The sequence below is a fragment of the Cygnus olor genome, chromosome 5 (assembly GCF_009769625.2).
Source record: "Cygnus olor isolate bCygOlo1 chromosome 5, bCygOlo1.pri.v2, whole genome shotgun sequence".
Taxonomy (NCBI): Eukaryota; Metazoa; Chordata; class Aves; order Anseriformes; family Anatidae; genus Cygnus; species Cygnus olor.
Window position 1 is genome coordinate 45,022,007 of NC_049173.1, and position 18,460 is coordinate 45,040,466.

At 38.5% G+C, this 18,460-nt stretch overlaps 1 protein-coding gene across 1 annotated transcript in view; it reads left to right on the forward strand.

The window, feature by feature from the left end:
- Positions 1 to 18,460, forward strand: part of AKAP6 (A-kinase anchoring protein 6) — a 234,126-nt gene that overhangs the window by 48,752 nt on the left and 166,914 nt on the right. Inside the window, 2 exon segments of the mRNA XM_040558408.1 lie at positions 288 to 539; positions 4,892 to 6,682. Of these exon segments, the coding sequence (XP_040414342.1) occupies positions 288 to 539; positions 4,892 to 6,682 (2,043 nt within the window).

Consider the following 18,460-nt stretch of genomic DNA (forward strand, 5'->3'; position numbering starts at 1 on the left):
TAGAAGGAATCAGCTTTATTGAATATCTTGTTACTCTTGTGCTGTACACAAAATGATGAGTATCATCAGAAACACAAACTTTTATTGTAATTGTTTGATAGGATTGTTTTGATGGGAAGCAAATTTGAAATGAATCAATATTATATTGTATATTCTTAATTATTATTGGTGTTATGTATGTATATGCTATCACTTACTGGGTGGTATAAAAAGTGGTTGACAAGTAGAGCTGATCCACGGAAGGACCATGCCTGTAGCTAAATACCTACTTTATTTTTCCATTACAGGATATTTGTGAAGATATATCTGATCATGTTGAACAAATCCATGCTCTACTAGAGACTGAGTTTTCCCTGAAGCTTCTCTCTTATTCTGTCAATGTGATAGTCGATATCCATACAGTGCAACTACTCTGGCACCAGCTACGTGTTTCTGTTCTGGTTCTGAGAGAGCGTATTCTTCAGGGGCTACAAGACGCCAATGGAAACTACACCAGGCAGACTGATATTCTGCAAGCTTTTTCTGAGGAGACGAAAGAGGTACAGTAACTAAATTCAGCATTTTTGAGAATTTCATCTGTATTTGAAGCAGCTTGTCCCTGTTGCACATTTAAAACTGCTAGGATGACAATTTTAAGGATGGCTTACTTGACATCTAGATATTTGGTACTAATTTTGTAAGAGCGTGTCTTCACTATCTTCAGTTGATATCTGTTCTCACTGAATCAAATTAAAGGAAGTACCAGTATAAGGCCAGCTTTCAGAAATACTATGTTAGTGGCAAACAATGTTATCTCCTGGTTGAAATATTTTTCATAAAGGAATGGAAACATTTACAGAGGGGCATCTGGTCCAAAGTCCATGGTTAGTTCACTCCTGAATTTAAGGTTCACATCCAATTTAAAACCCAGTTTTTACATGCAATGAATTCTCTAATGAAAAGCTTGGGCGTTTCCCTTCTTACATACAGAGACTTGCACAATGTTTTCCAAAACTTGTCAGGCTAGGTCAATACTGCTTTAAAGCTGAGGACATGGACTTTTATTTGTTTGAGTGGTTGTTCTGCAATATGTTTCTAAACAGTCATACATTTTGCCTGAAACAATTATGCATGCATCATGCTTTTTTTTTTCCCCTTTAATGGAATGTTGAATCCACACACATGTAAATGGTTTGTAAGTCTGGATTCATTTAGCTAAAGTACCTTTTCCTTTGAACACATTGTTACTGAATTAGTTTAATTAGAAGAACACTGCTGGCCCAATTTTTAGAAGTGAAAGAAGATGCACATTTTTAATAGTGGGGATAATTAGTGGTTAACAGAAAATACCTCAGCATTTAGAGGATTCTTCATTCACCGAAACTCCTAAGATGAAGATAAAATGCTTCTGTTAGGATTAAAAGCGTTTACAGAAAGAGACATCTAGATCAGTGCAGTCAGATTCTGTGACCTGTGTTATGGAGGAAGTCACAAGTCCCCTAAAGATGTCCTTCATTTCAGATCTCCCAAGTTTAAAGAGAAAGTACATATCTTTCTACTCCCTGGTGAGTTTTATATGTGCTTTTGCTACACAAGAGTGGGTGGTCCTGAAATCAATACTTAGATATGCCCAAGCCCACCTTCCACACCCCCCTCTTCCTGATGTATACATACCTGGTGCTTCAGATTCAGTTTCTGCTTTGCTGTTGTTCGTAAACCTTCTCTGGCAAGTCTGAAGGAAATCCACGCTTGTCAGAACGCCCGGAGTGGTGAATTAGGGTGCAGTCATTATTTTATGGCATGAGCATAGTGATTTCAGGACATAGAGAAGGGGATGATTCAGATACTTAAAAACAGAAAATGTCCCATGTGGATCTGATTTACCTGCTACAAAAAACATCCCTCCAAAAAAGGGGAGGACTGACTCATGAAGGTTGGATTATTTTTCATTGGAGAAGAAAATGTTGCCAGACAGACTTATATGGTAATAAAAAAGACAATATATCCTATCACAATTCTTTAATTACCCTCAAGTAAGGCATAAATAATATTTCGTAAAATTAATGGTTAGCAATAGCAGGGGCACAATATTAATATTAAGTTTCTATTCTAATGCTTGTATAGGTTCACAAAAACTGCTCTGCAGTTTTTAACCTGCTGGTATTCATTCAAGCTTTTCATCAGGTATAATAGTAGTGGCTTTATTTGACTGAAATAAATAAATACAAGATAAAGTAGAAAAAAAATTTATCTGCTGTCATCTAACTCCATTACTTATTTATTGATTGTGTTTCCCTTGTATCCTTCCCTAACTAGGACTACATTGTGGGACTAATTGCCTCAAGATACAGGTAGCATATCTATTAGGGATTTCGAGGCATATGGGGATAGTGAAGCTGCCCGAGCAAACCTAGAAACCTTTGCCCATACAAATAACACTTCCTTGCAGAAACATTTTCATACTTTTCAGTTCTTGGGGAATATGAACAGGGTATGAAAGTTTATTTTTTCTCCTAGAAGACCTGAAAGTTATCAGGTTTGTAGTTAATAGAAGTAAATTTTTCACACAAAGCAAAGACTTCTATTTTGGAATTTACTACCTCAGAACACTTAGAGGTGGAAAGTGTAGCTGGGCTCAAAAACAAATGTAAAAACTAAGGAAAGATAGGAAGAATGATAACCTCTGGAAAAGAAAATCCTTATGCTGCTCATTGGCAGCAGCTGAGGGTGCAGGTAGATACATGGAAGGGTCATGTAGGTACACCCACGTCTTACAGCTCAGCTAGTAGAAAATGTCTGGAAGTGCTGCAGACACAGGATACTGGGCTAGAAGGAAATGTGATCCGAACCAGTAGAGCAAATGGTATGCTTTTCTGTAGTCCACGAACCTACCATTTCACAAAATGTTTGGCTCATTCCGTAAGTCAGCTGTCTTCTGCGTAATGGTCAAGAGTGGCTCTGGCTGCCAATGTTAACTGAGGAGCTCCATGGAAGTTACCTGCCAAGGTTTCTTCTGTGCTCACTAAGACAATCACGTCTTGCTGGTATTCACTGCTCCCTCGGTTCATGGAGCACGTAGCCCGTCATCCGGGCGGGCAGCAGTCCTGCTGGGGCTCTGTTTACACTGTAGCTGTGACAAGCACAAATGGGCGCAAGCTAGCTTCAACGTAATCAACAGGGATAATACTTGTAAAGTGGCTACCAAAATGTGGAAGTATGCAGCACAGGCTGTACTGGCTTGCTTAGGAATCCAAGTAATTAGCTGGGCAGGCAGTAAGTGTGCTTTTGGCTATCTCAGCAGTGCCATACAGAATCAGGTGCTGCAGGAAGAGGTACGCAAGGTTTCGTGGCTTGGAGGAAATAGAATAGGAACCAGTGAGGCAACCTGCTATGATGGATATACTTCTATCCATGATGGATTATGCTTAAATAACTTTTCAAATAAGAACTTCAGAGTTAATATTTTGAAGGACATTTTTCTCCTTTAGGACTTACCCAAAGGTAGATAAGAAGGAAAGAAAAACTAGTTCTGTGCAGCCTGAGTTCTGTCTGGCTGAACCTAGCCTGTGAGCTTTATTCCACAACTGATAAAGAGAGGAAATATGGAAAGGACCAGTATAAGCCCCTGTTAATATACAGTGAATCCTAATGTTCTCTAACAGTTGGTAAATTCAGAGTAGAAACAACCCTACAAATTAATTTAGCTTGTTTGAAAGAGTCAAAAAAATGCAGAATTGTGCTGGCTTAAATATAAATACAAGAAGGTGTTGGAAATACAGCCCAGAGTTTTACAGCTTTTTTTTTTTTTAATGGTATTTTACAATATTACTATGTGCGAACAGGCAGATTTTTTGAAGTAAGGCATTCCTATTGGTAGTTGTGTAACTAATTAAATATAATATTTTCCTGAAATAAAAACAATGTTAATACTGGTGTTAAATAATGCTCCTCTGAAGTACCCATTTAAGAGGCTGCCTAGGAAACGACCGAGCAAGATGGTTTAATGCATCTGATTGTAAATTTTATTAATGTTAATAAACACTGTTTTAAGAGATGAGGGAATGGAGCTCATTACTCAGGAGAAATGAAGGCCCCTAGGGCCTTGGAAAGGGTTTTGATTTACATATGGCTTTACAGTTTCTAATCTTTTCTTGAGATTAGAGGAAAAAAGCAGCTGTAATACTGATCATTTTTTAGTCATTATGTTCCTTAATAAATGCAGCTCCAAAATACAAAATTGACAGTTTTGTAGAAACTTCTCCTTTTAATTTTGGACTATTGATATAGTCCAGTTTGTGGCATAGGTTCTACATCTGGTTAGAATATGCTAAATAAAAGATATTTTTCAAAGTCCAAGGTTTTGGTTGATAAATATTTTTCTAATCTCTCTTCTATAAATAATATTTTTAACTAGAGGAATTTTTTGTATGTTTACTTTGACTAATACAAGTGGGGTGGACAGAGTACAGGGCTCAAATTTTACATGTTTATAGAAGATAGCAAACAATAGCCTTCTTTACTAAGACTGTTCTTGTTCAGACCATAGTCCAAGTGGTTTATTGTGAGATTGTGGGGTAACAGCACCTTCTTTAGGAAAGAGTTTGAAAAATATCTGTTATGAAGACCAAACTTGGGAATACAGACCAGCATACTGATTTAGGCACCTAAAGTTAGAATACTAAAACATGAGTTTCTGCCTTTTATGATATTTTTTAAATAGTCATTGCAACCACTTGAGCTCATGTTGGCTTTTTTATTTTTAAGTCTGCTTTCAGTTTATTGGCAGTTCAGTGATGAATGCTTTTCTAGCTGTTAGGTAGTGAAACACAGAAGCTGATCGTTCATTACCTTGTGTGCGCTATATATGAAAATTAAATTTCTAAAAAAGGTACTATTTCTTTGTCTATTTCAGGATCGTCTTGACTCTTTAACTGAAGTTGATGATTCTGGACAGCTAACTATCAAATGTTCTCAAAATTACTTGTCACTGGATTGTGGTATTACTGCATTTGAACTATCTGACTACAGTCCAAGTGAGGATTTGCTTGGTGCTCTGGATGATATGACCTCCAGCCAAGGTAAAGCAAAATCATTTGAATCCTGGAACTACAGCGAGATGGATAAGGACTTTCCAGGACTTATCAGAAGTGTGGGTTTACTTGCAGTAGCAACTGATTCCATTGCTCCCCAGTGTAATGAAGCATTAAATGAGAAAGAAACCCATTTACCTCTTTCGGTGGAAGATGAGGATGAAAGCAAGGAGAGGAAAGCACCCCAAGAGCTTTCACTATCATGTCCTCCTGCAAATTCCTCTGTTCCTAAAGGCCCTTGCTCTGAAGATGGTATCTCATCAACTGACAGCAAAACAGTTTCCCCATCAAAGAAAGCAGAATGCAATCTTCCTCAGCTCACTGGTGAAAAAATCAAACATCCTCACTGTGAAAACTCAACTCCTAAAAGGTCCATTAGAGACTGCTTTAACTATAATGAAGATTCCCCTACACAGCCTACATTGCCAAAAAGAGGTCTATTTCTGAAAGATGATGTTTTTAAGGATTATATGGAAACCAATGATTTTAAAAGGCAAATCTCTCAGATAGTAAAGAATGAAATGAGTAGAAGTACACCCTCATTGTTAGATCCACCAGATAGGTCCAAGCTTTGCCTAGCTTTACAGTCACCCTACACTCACAGTCCATCTGCAGTTAGTCAGTCATATGAGTGTTTAAATAAAATAGGTGATAGAAATCTTGAGTACACAATAAATAATCACTTTAAGGACAGTCCTGTAAGTCTAGGGAAACCTGCTTACTACACCTTTAAAGAAAAATCAAAGCACAAGAAGTCTCATGATGCTTCAGAGAAAGCGAAAGGTGGCAGAACATCTGGACATATGTGTAAAACAGCTCCACCAATACAGGTCAAAAAAAGGGGACGTTCTTCTCTACAACATGGGATTGCTTCATGTAACTCTCAGTCTCTTGAGGGGACAGAAACAGATTCTACTTCTGCATCATCAGATTCTTGTAACCAGAGAGACCCAAATGGGCAATCACAAGGTAAAACTGAGCCTTTTAGTTCACCAACACATAGCCAAAAGAGTGCTTCCTCAGCTGGTTCAGAACTTATCAACTCATCACCTCTTTTAGTGAGAAGAAAGAAAAATAAAAGTTTCTGCTCATCACCAAGTTATAGTCATACAAACAGTAAAGATGGTGAGGTCTGGTATGGATCTGACGAGTATTTAGCACTTCCTTCACATCTCAAACAGACTGAAGTATTAGCTTTAAAACTAGAAAATTTGACAAAGCTGCTGCCCCAAAAGCCCAGAAGAGAAACCATTCAAAACATTGATGACTGGGAGCTGTCAGAAATGAACTCAGATTCAGAAATGTATCCAACGTACCAGGTAAAAAAGCACAAAAAAACGGGTAGAATTTCACCAAGCTCTTCAAGTGATATAGTATCCTCCTTGGGTGACAGTATTGAATCTGGGCCTCTCAGTGATATTCTCTCTGATGAAGATCTTTCTATGCCTGTATCTTGCATTAAAAAATACATTGAAGAAAAGTCAGAAAGGACTGCTGTCACTCAGCCCACGGAGAATGAGACTTCTGCCTCAAATAAATCAGCTTTAATTCATCAACTCATGCAAGATATACAACATCAAGAGAATTATGAAACCATATGGGAAAAAATTGAGGTAAGGCAGAAATCCTGTGTTTTTCTGCTGTCTGCTTGATAAGCCTATATTTGGAGATGGAGCTGGGGGCAAGGGAGAAGTTGCTTTCTTACTTTCTTTTAACATTGAAAATAGCATCATCCAGTGACTCCTAGAAGTAGACAACAGCAGTGATCACTGTGATTATGATAGACTGTAGTTAACCTTAATTATACAGAATTTGCCTACATTATTACTTACATCAATGCCTGTAAACTCGGCAAAACATACTTTACAAAGAGAGTAGAGCTTTCGCAAGATCAGGTATGTAATAGGTTATTTTTGGATGAAATGACAAGTAAGCATTGGAAAATAAGGAATTTTTGTTGTGTTTGGATGAAGTGATGCTTCACATTACTTGCCTATTTTCTTTTAAAAAAGAATTGCTTTAGTCCAAGAATATGGGAATAATTTTATTGAATCCTGTCACGTCATGTGTAATAACCACACTGCATTTTCACCATTTCTCTTCCCTTGAAGTGATAGCCCTTCCAGTGTTGGTGGAACTAAGCATAGCATCTACTAATTTTTTTCTTCCTTAAGTAAACCTTCCTAAATAATGGCAATTTACTAGTGCAGTATGCTACTGCAATAGTGGCAATATACTATCCAATTTAACTTCAGATGAGATAGGATTTTCTTAGCTACTAGCAATCACTTCAAAACTAACTCTTTCTTCAGAAAGGACAAAGGTTGCATTAGTTAACCCTATGAGAGCTCTTCTAGAGAAAAAAGTATAAACTTTGCAAAGGGAGCTGAGTTTGAATGAATAATCAAATAATGACCCAACAACCTCAATAATAAAGTTATTAGTTTACATTCATAATACTTTTTTTCAGTTTTCTAATGCATTTTTCTTCCTTTCTATTGTAGAGGAGAACTCTCCTCTTCAGAATATTTCATATCCATCTTCAATACAGTTTTCTAAAATGGCTGTCAGAAAAGAAACCTCCATCTCTGGTAGAATCCAAAAGCCTTTAAAATTCACAAAATGCATTAAAGGGTGATCTTGGCATCTAAATGCTAAATCTGTTGTCTGCGTTATCCTCTTTGTTATTAAGCTCTGTAAGAGCTAAACAAAAATAGGGACTTAGCTTTATAACTTCAGTAAACAGTTCCCGATTTCCATAACTTTTGAAGATATTTAAAGTATCGTCAGTAGTATAAAGGTAGTTGAGCTAGAGATGTTTGAATAGAAACATTATTCAGGGTAGAAAACACAGGGGGAGAAATTTCTTCTTAAATTAAGGAGGGAGCATCAGCTGTCAGCCTTGAAACACTCAGGCACAAAGGGCAGTACCCAATGACTTGAGTTGTTCCCTCCATTCAGATGGCTGGGGATCATCTTCTGGACTCTGATGAAAGAACCATCTCTGTAAGTGCAAGTTGTTTCTATGCTTAAGTTTGTACAGTGTTGAAAATTAGTCCAGGTGAAGCTTGTGGATACAGAGCCCTTCATTCCGTGCAAGCAAAAAATCCCATCAAAGCTGCTTGTCAATATGTAAGATGCTGTTTCACTTGATGCCACAAGAGCCTGTTTAAGGATTGGAGTTGCTGAGTGTCTAGGGACCAACTCCCTCCACTAGAGGCAGCTAGCATCCTTTTGGCAAGAAGCAGGTGGCAGAGAAGTTTTTTTTTTTTCATTGCCCTCCCAAATCATCATGTTTACTTTCCTCAAACTTTTTGAAAAGGTAATTCTTTCTTTTTGGGCTCATCTGTCTCCTCTCCTCTGCTCATCTGTCATCCTCTCCTCACCTCCTCTGGAGGGTGCGTTGGGCTCCTGGCAGTGATTATAGGTAGTCAGCTGCTCTCTGGACAGAGTCAGCCCTTCCAGACGGTAATTACAGCTGCCTCTCTTGTTCTTGGTGAACTTTGCTACCGCTGACCCTGCTTTTTCTAAAATTCCTGTGCCCCAGAGAAATGTGTTCTCCTGTTTGAGAAACAATGATTCTGGAGTTTGAAAATAATCTTACGAAGTATGTTGTAGGATGGGGCTCAGAGTAGAAGGAGGACAGTAAATGTAAAGAAGGCCAGGTGCAAAGAGCACTGTTAGGAAAAGAGAGAGCTCAGTAATCCACATGCTTAAAAGCAGCATACAAGAAAGTTTCATATTTATTTCATGCAGAAAGGTCTGTTTTAGTTACAGTAAATGGCTTGAAAATGTACCTCCTGAGCTGTGAATAAAAATTATCAAGAGAAAAGTTTTGACATGTTTTGCAAAAAAAAAAAAAAATATTTTAAAGAAATACAAGGTTTTCCAAAGCTGCTTATTTACCTGAGTTTTTTCATTGTTTCTAGCAATTATGTCTTCTGCTTATAGGACTAGTAAAGAATCATTTTTTGAATACAAGAACTCTTACTGAGGTAATTCCTGCTTTAGTAATACAGTGGTGCCTTACTGAACAAGTTTAATTTGACATAATTAATAGAAAAATAGAAAATTCCTCCCTTATGTGATTCTATGAAGTACTGTAAACAAAATCTTCCATAAAAATACCATACCTGTGTCACAGCTGAGTCCTTTGTTTTGGCAGATCTCCTGTTTCATAATTCCCTACGCAGAACAGGAAAAGTGTGCCATTGCTTTTTAATTATCATCATTTGGCATTTACATTAATTCTGTTATGTAACAAGTCCTCCAGCCCCAAAAAGGAATTTCCTAATTGCATGAATACGCGTCTTAGCAATAATTCAGTTCTTTTGTTAGTGGTGGTTTTGTGCTAAAGAAGTCAGGTCTGAAATGAGAACTTAATTAAGGAGAGAAGAAACATGCATATTTGCAATTCAGTTACATTGTTACAAATGTCTAGCCTAATATATTTTATTTATTGAGGTTGTAAAACAAAACTAAAATAACTCAACCTTTCCTTTTGGGAGAACAACAGCTTAGAAACAACTGCCAGCCTGAAAATCACTGAGAGTCATATTTTAGCTAGGTAATAGAGTGAACAAGGAAGCTTCAACGGGAATAATTTTGAATTCATATAAATCCGGAAATATCTTGATGGTAAGCAATTTGTTGAACGTATGCTAAAGTATTTATTGGAAGACTTATTGTCTCAGTTATATGGAGCATAGTCATGTGAGGAAATTGATAAACTGTGTTTTTTCATACTTCCAAATTATGCAGATGCCCTTGCACAAGTACTGGCATACTGTTAACCTTTCTGTCTAGCCCCAGACAGAATCCTACTTGACTGGCCAATTTGCAGTTGAATTGGAAGGAACACTGTCTTGCTTTGTGTTAAATACTACCTATTCTTGCCATATCTTGTCTTCCACTGGAGCTAATTCTTTAGTATATGCTTCTTATTTATTTAACACTGGGTATCTCCATTCTGTGGTACATTGTAATTTCTGTGGCAGTTCTGTGTGCATTTCAGAAATTACTTTTTAGAGATAAATGTGAGAATGAGTGATGCAAAATTCTGATTGTTCTTTTTATTGTTAAAGTATAGTTCTACTATGAAAAAGAACATAAATGAGCTTTTAGTAGCTGCCCCAAATGGATTGTAGAATGCAGATTCAGGTCTATAGTTCCTGATGTGCTAACTGGAAAGGGAAAAGATACAACAACATCATTCTTCCAGATAAAATCAATAGAGTTCTTTGCAGTAAGAAGATGGGACAGTTCAGCCTGGAGAAGAGGAGGTTCAGGGAGGGTCTCATCAATGTGTACAAATACCTGAAGGGAGGGTGCAAAGAAGAGGGACCCAGGCTCTTTTTGGTGGTGCCCAGTGCCAGGACATGAGAGACAATGGCACAAACTGGAACATGAGATCCTGTCTGAACACCAGGAAGCACTTTGTTATTGTGTGGGTGTCAGAGCACTGGCACAGGCTGCCCAGAGAGGCTGTGGAGTCTCCTCCTTGGAGATTTCCAAAAGGCACCCAGACGTGGCCCTGTGTGCCCTGCTCTGGGTGGCCCTGCCTGAGCAGGGGGCTGGACCAGGTAGCCTCCAGAGGTCCCTGCCAGCCTCAGCCGTTCTTTGATTCCATGATGCCCAGTTGCCACTTTTCACACTTAAAATTAGGACTCCGTAGTATCAGTTTCAGAAGGTTTTAAGGTTTAATTTCTGTAAGAAATCTAAGTTTTCCTTAAAATCATACTAATAATTGATTTTTTTTCATTTTTATGTGCCAACTGAAAAATTGGAAGGAGAAGGTGGTCTTGGGCTGATCCAATGATAATGGATTTTAAATCATCTCACCAATAAATTAATAACAGCAATAAAAAAAACTCATTCAGCCAGCTTTATCTCCTCCTCTAGAAAGCAATACTAGAATGACTGTACTGACATCCTTGTCCTGTAATCTGTGGTCACTGATAGTCCCATTCTATTTGATTTTTGAGAACATTATTATAAAGGGCGGAAAGGTAACTATTTGCAAGATAGTGCATTTAAATGAAGATACGTTTGCTTTTCAGGCCTCAAGGCTTATTGTATGGAGCAAATTGCCAAATTTTCCTCATTTACAGACTTGCTGCTTGTTTTATTGCAGGCTCCTTTTCTGTAAGAGGCAGATGAACAGATGAATTTCTCCTGAAAGTGGCAATTTGATATCTATCAATCCCATCTTTTCAGCTCAGCACATTTCATGAATTTGCCCTCAACTCTGGTGGCTCTGTATTTTGTCAGGGGTGCCCAGCCAGCCTTGGCACTGGTTACCCAGCTGCTTGACATGTTTTTCTGGTGTGGGTTAAATAATACCCCAGGGATCCTGCATCGAAAAGTCAGATAAAAACTTTGCTGCCTTCCAGGGCCCAATCAGGGCACCGTCACCCTCGTGCAACCATTTATCCCCTCCAAACCCAAGATGTCTCAGTGGAGCAGAGATTAAAGTCCCTTTCTGCAAGTTACTGGAGAAATGGGATTGATTTTCCTGTCTAGGACGAACTAAGGATCAGTGAGTTTTGCAGTCTGCAAAGAAGAGTGTAATATCAGAGCTGATCTTGTTCATGTAACAAATAGCTTGTGTATTTGGGTGGGAAAGATTTGCATTTTCAGAGGGTAGTCACAAAAGATGGCTAAGCTGTTGGTTTATGCAAATGTTTGATAGGCTTGGTAAAACAAATCACGTTGTGGAGTTAGAGCTGGGAGTGCATTTGGACAGCGGAGAGACAGTTGGGTGGAAAATATTTGGAGAACTGAATTTGGAAGATGATTTTCATCTTTAGAGTAATGAGCATGCACAGAGGACAAATGAAGTTTGGGCTGTGGGGCTAAGGTGACGGAAAAAACAATGGGAACTGATAATGTTGATGGGGCTTGGTAATACAGGAAAAACCTAATAGAAACCAGTAATGGCAGAACAGGTGGAAAAAGCAAAGATAATTGGGCAGGACTTGTTTCTTTCAGATTACCAGATAAAGGATTTTTCAAGTCAACACTTATGTTGACTTCAGTGCTCTCTTCAGCCCTCTTTCTTTCAATAAATTACACACTGGTGCTTTAATGCTGAGCCCTTTAGAATTAATGGAATGCATATTTTTTCCTAATAGATAAAGCAATTGTCAAAATTTTCTCATCTCTAAAACTTACTATACCGTTTTATACCATTTATGTTGACATACTGCTCTTTGTTGATGAACAATTTACAAGCAAAACAAAAAAATAAAATTGGTATCAGATCCAGAAATACCTTGGCAACTCCGCAGTTTTCTCAGCAGCCTTGCTGCTTTGTGCAGCATAACTGAGGATGTCATACCATGCTCTGCAATGAGAGTCAAGAACTGTGTTTTGCTGCTTTGAGTCCAATGATACTCCCCTGCTTTGAAAGCACATCCCTCGGTTTTCAAGCTGCTTAAACTATTATTAAGCTGTAATGCATATGGGGCTCTCACTTTTACTCAGACAAATGATACTGAAATACAGTGAACCCTCTATTTCTCCAAAACATTTGGTTCCTAACACTTTGCTTGAATCTTAAGCAGCTCCTCCAAGTATATTCACTTTTCTTTGGCACTTGCTTTAAAACAAATAGTCTGAGCGAGTTTGTCACCAGGAATCTTTGTGAAAACAGCAACTTCTTTGCAAGCTGTGCAAATTCTGAATTTGTAACTGTACATCTAAAACCAACTGCAGGAATTATGCTTCCTTAATGAAACACGTCTATTGTGAAGCATATGCTTGTTCTAAACTGTTTGAATTCCCAGTGTAAAGACCTCAGAATAATTTGGCAGTGAGCAGTTTTAGATCAGGGATTTTTTACATAATTTAGCAAGTCATGCCAAATAATTCGAAGAAAAAAAAAAGAAGATAGAACTAGAAAAAATCTGCTCACAAATAATTTTAGTACCAGTGATTTAAGGATATGTCTTTACTGGTATTTAGAACTGACTGTAAGTGATATGTCCACATCAACTGTTGGCTCACATCTGATGTGAAACTTTTTGCTCCAAAAGGCCTCCCCATTCTTTCTTGTTCTGTACACAGTTGGACACCACATCTCAGCTCAGGGATGAGAGCTTAGATGAAACAAGGAACAGCTGTTTTTGTGTACATGATTCTGTGAGCCCTCCTCTTCTATGCATTTTTATAGATTAGCTTTAAGTGACCATTGTTTCACAACTCTGAGTCATGTCTTAATCATCTCTATCATAGCCACAAGCCTGCACCAGAGCCATCCACATAGTTTATTTGTGAACCAGAAACTTTCTAGAAATAGGTCAAGGATTATTTCTTACCCTCTGGATCTCTGCTAAGAGGAAAGTGTGCTGCAGAGCTGAAGATCATAGAAACATAGAATCATACAATGGCTCAGGTTGGAAGCTTAAAGATCATCTAACTCCAAGCCCCCTGCCACAGGCAGGGATGCCACCCATGAGATCAGGTTGGCCAAGGCCCCATCCAGCCTGGCCTTGAACACCTCGAGGGATGGGGCTTCCACAGCTTCTCTGGGCAACCTGTTCCAGTGCCTCACCACCCTCTGAGTGAAGAATTTCCTCCAAATGTCTAATCTAAATCTATCCTCTTTTAGTTTAAGACCATTCCCCCTTGTCCTATCATTATCTGCCCAAGTAAAGAGTCATTCTCCATCTTTTTTATAAGACCCCTTTTAGCACTGAAAGGCTGCAATGAGGTCTCCCTGGAGCCTTCTCTTCTCCAGGCTGAATATCCCCAGCTCTCTCAGCCTTTCTTCATAGGAGAGGTGCTCCAGCCCTCTGATCGTCTTCGTAGCCCTCCTCTGGACTCACTCTAACAGGTCCACATCCTTCTTGTGCTGGATGCCCCAAACCTGGACACAGTACTCCAGGCGTGGCCTCATGAGGGCAGAGTAGAGGGAGACAATCCCCTCCCTTGACCTGCTGATCAGAGCTCTTTTGATGCAGCCCAGCCCACAGTTGGGCTGATGGAGAGGGAGAACGCTGAGACTGCATGAGGTGGACTTTCTGCTCTCTCTGTAGCAAAGGACAAGCTGGAAGGTGAGCAGTGGGTGAGGCTGACCTCCCTGGAAAGCCTCTAGAGACTCTAGATTTAAAAGGGACACAGAAATGTCTTGAAGATCTAATTGGTATTGACTCTAAGATGACCTTAAGATCAACTCCTTTCTATCAGTGCAGAGACATTCATTATTGTCTGGGATTATTCAGTGCTTACAGTCCTCTCTCAGAGGCAGAGGAAGGCATTCAGGAACCATTAACATAGGTTCAAGCTTCAAATGATGGCACAATCTTTCCAAACGCAGACAAGAATCAAATTGGTATTGGGAAATTACTTTTGGGTATGTATGGTGGTTTAAGAGGAATCCTCTTGTGTTGTTCAGCACTGAATGCTCTATAAATGCTGTTTTACAGGGAGCAGGTACTGGACAGAGGGCTTTTTTTTTTTTTTTGAGTTTGAGATAGCTTCTGAGCAACCCTGTTAATTAGTCATTGCATTGATTTTAGTACTCCTTGAAGTGCAATCATTACTAAAAAGAAAACTGTTGAACTGAAATTTGCATTTTCTAATATTCCCTTAAATACAGTGTATACAGAGGGGTGAGAAAGACTCTTCATCACTTTATAGTTCCATAGAGGTGCCTTTCCCAATGGTTTAAAGTCTATCTGCTCTGTTACATAATATACTTAGGCTCTTGCACACTGATGTTTTATGTATCCTCTGTGAGGAAGTACAGGATATTCCACAAAGATACAGTATACGGAAGTCGCCATGGTCTGGTCTAAATATTTAATTATTTAAATAATACATTGCTACTAACTTCCAACTAAATTAGATTCCAGTCTATCTACTGTTGTTAATGCATCATTGCCTTAAAATTTGTACATGCTGGAGATGAGTCAGAGCAGAAGAAATGTTCAAGGGTCTAAAAAGGATTAACCTGAGAGGAAAGATCAAGTCCACTTATGTAAGATTATTGCATAACTCTTCAAAATATGTTCATATCCTTTTCTTCTTGTTTATCCTTATGTGTTTCGACAGCAACTGGTTTTCATTCCTCCATCCTTTCCAGTATGTTAGGATCAGGAGTGAAACATTAAAGCATGATGACTCTTAAATCATAGTTGTCATCATTAGGCATCAGAGTGAACACGTGGCAAATACAGACAGGAAATTGTCTTTCAGAGGCTTATTTCAGACTGTCTGTAGGCTTACACAGGTTTTTGAAGGTCATCTTGAAAGCAATGAGAGAGGCAAAAAAAGTTGTTTTTTATTTCATCCTTGCTTTAGGCTTTGGAGTACAGATGATAATCCTTACAAACAGCTGAGCTATCCTTGGCAAATCAAACTGGCATCTTATCTGAATATTCTCTTGTTGCTAGTAGAGACGTATTTTGAACCCTGATTTCAAGTAGGTCAAATAAGGTTACCAGAATGGGGGCTAGGTTTGCTTCTGGTTTACCTTGGACGATGTTTGGAAACTCTACAGTGCAGGTTAAACAAGGGAGAACCAACGAGCAAATGGATTTTTAGTAGTAGATAGTGTAGACATTAAGGTCACAAAAACATAATATTTATTTTCTCTCCTGTTGGCAGCATCTGACTACATAAGTGTTTCCTTACTGAGCTGTACAACACTAAAGACACATAGGGTCATTTAAAATGTAAATACTGCGGCACCATGAGCAGCAACTGAACTATAGTAGCTGGCATAAAACTAGCTCAGATAAGTACAAACTAAGGTCAACCTCATCCGTGCACTGCAGTGCAAATCTCTCACTTTTCCCACAGAGAATCTTTTAAATTTTGTTCTGTAAACATTTCCAAATTTTGGTGAAAAATAAAAGTAACTCTGAATTATGGTTTATAGAGGGTGTAAAGGACTGCCCACAAACAACCACTGGAAAAAAGAAACTATTTGAAAGGGAAGGTAGATGAATTAGGAGGAAAAAAAAAAAAGGCAATTAGTGGAGGAAGTAATAGTGACAGGATTTCTTTGGAGACTGTAGGTGAACAAAAACTGAGCGCATAACAGGAAGCTAAATTGGGGAATTGGAGGAATAATAATACAGTAAAAAAAAAAAGGTGACAAATCTTAATCTCTTCTTGCTCTTGTCATATTTGGAGAATAGTGGCAATCGCTACTTTCCCTCTTTTAGTTTTTAAACACAGAAATCTTACTGCAAAACAAGGTCATGGGTCAAAGAATTTAAATATCTCTTGTGAGGTGACAGACAACCTCTTTGCACCAATTAGCCTTATTCAATAGGAGATGCTGAAATAAACTTTTTGATTTTGATGGGAAATCATGGCCATTATATCTTAATTCATGTCAAGGATTTAGCAGAGGTCAATATATTCAGCAGTTACCCAGAAGCAAACAGCATACGTTCTATTTTAGTAAAAAGGAGTGTTTTTTTTTTCCTTCAAATTGGAAAACTTTTAGAAATGGTGATATATCACCCTCTTGAGGCCAAAACTTGTTACTGCACCTATTTTACAGATTTTTTCTTTTGTTTCTCAAATGAATGAGACTTGTGTAACTTCATAGTCAGAGTCGTTAGAAATTCAGAGCTTAAATAATTGTAAATTATAACTTTGACCTTATGAGTATAACTCCTTATGAAGATCTTTTTCTTTAGTGTAGGCTCCAACTATTTTCTTGCTATGCATTTTATTCCAAAGAAATTAAATATTAAAATATTGTTCTGATTTTAAAAAGCAATAGCATGAATATGCCTGTCATTAAACTTCTAAAACATATAACCTGCACTTCTACAGATTTTGTGAAATACATTTCAAAAATATACTCCGTCCTCTGCAAATAAGAAATGTCTCACTGTGCAAATATAGCTGCCATTTTTATTATTATTTAGAGAACTATACTAACACTATATAAATAAGCAATGTCTAAGCCTACTTTGTGACCATCAGGCCAAGAATACAGTGGCTTTCTTCCTTTATCCATCACTTACTGGCTAACTTACTGGAAATGTTATGTAAAAAATAATGAATTTAGCTTTTATTTCAAAGGCACTGCAAATCCTTTTAAATTGATTTTGTACCTTTGGGTGAAGGTCCACAATTTGCCTAATGTAATTCTTTTAATGTGATTTGTTCTTTGGGAAAAGGTAAACTTCTTGCAAGTGCCGAGACAACATTAAAAACTTTGAGATCATGCCATGGGCCCACTCTGTTCAGGCTACAGGAGCAGCCATGGCGCATGTATATCGTACGCAGCTTTATGGGAATTAAATGCTGGGGAAGCGAGGTTTGTTTCCAGCAACTATGAGATCAAAGAGTAAGGAAACGTTAGGACCAGCTGAGGGAGGTGGGAGATGTGATTGAGTGTCCTCTGGTGCTGCCAGTGCCTGTTCAAGGGGGGGGCAGCTGGCCACCGGCAGAGCTGGCAGCTGCACAGGGACGTTCCTCCCCCAGGTCACCATGTGACGCCCCAGTACTCGGGGCATGCAAACCAAGGAATGATGCTTGTCCATAACTGCCTATTTTTCTGAGCAGAATAAAGCTGGAGTCTAATATACTACAGAGGCCATTATATGGAAAAATTGCAAATGAATATTAGTTCATCTTTTGGATGCAATTCAGCGCATAATCAATACATACGGTAGCTGTAAAACAATCTGAAAATAAGGTATGTTGCCAACACAACAGTTAAAATAATTATATGAAGAGGCAATGCAGTACTTCCAAGTACCCTTACATCACCATAAGTTGCTTCAACATCAATGGTTATATTGGCAGCATTTTTAGAAAAAGCGAGTCAGATGACTAGCTTCACTGAAAATGAAGATGCTGATTATAGACTCACACTAACCACAGAGTTTGAATCAAGGTTGCTACACAACAGATATTTCATACTGAAAGAATAGGGACAGTTGTGATCAGGAAATTTGGTTATAGGTTCATCTATTGAATAAATACATTTGTATTTAGGAATAACAGATCCTGAACCAACTTCTGAATTTTCTATTATAGTTTAGAGTTGCTCACAGTAGACAGAAATAGGAAATTGGGACCATGTGAATATATCACAGCAATGTGTCCCTACCCTGTACACAGAACATACCAACTCATTTTGGTGCCTGGTATTTTTACCAGTTCTCCTCTAGCCAAGCTGCTCTCCCCTCTCCTGTACTGTGCCCAGGGTCCTTCCAGAATCTAGACCCTCCTTCCAGCCACTGCTGCAGGTCTGACCTCCTCCATTTGGGAGTAGCTTGCACTATCCTTCTTGTCTCAGGCATATTTGCTGCTTCTGTCCTTCCCTTGGGATGTCTTTGGCTACAAATGTGTGGAGACTCTGTGGTCATAACTTGTCCCCGGATTTACCAGCTTAGAGAGACAACAGTTGATGACCT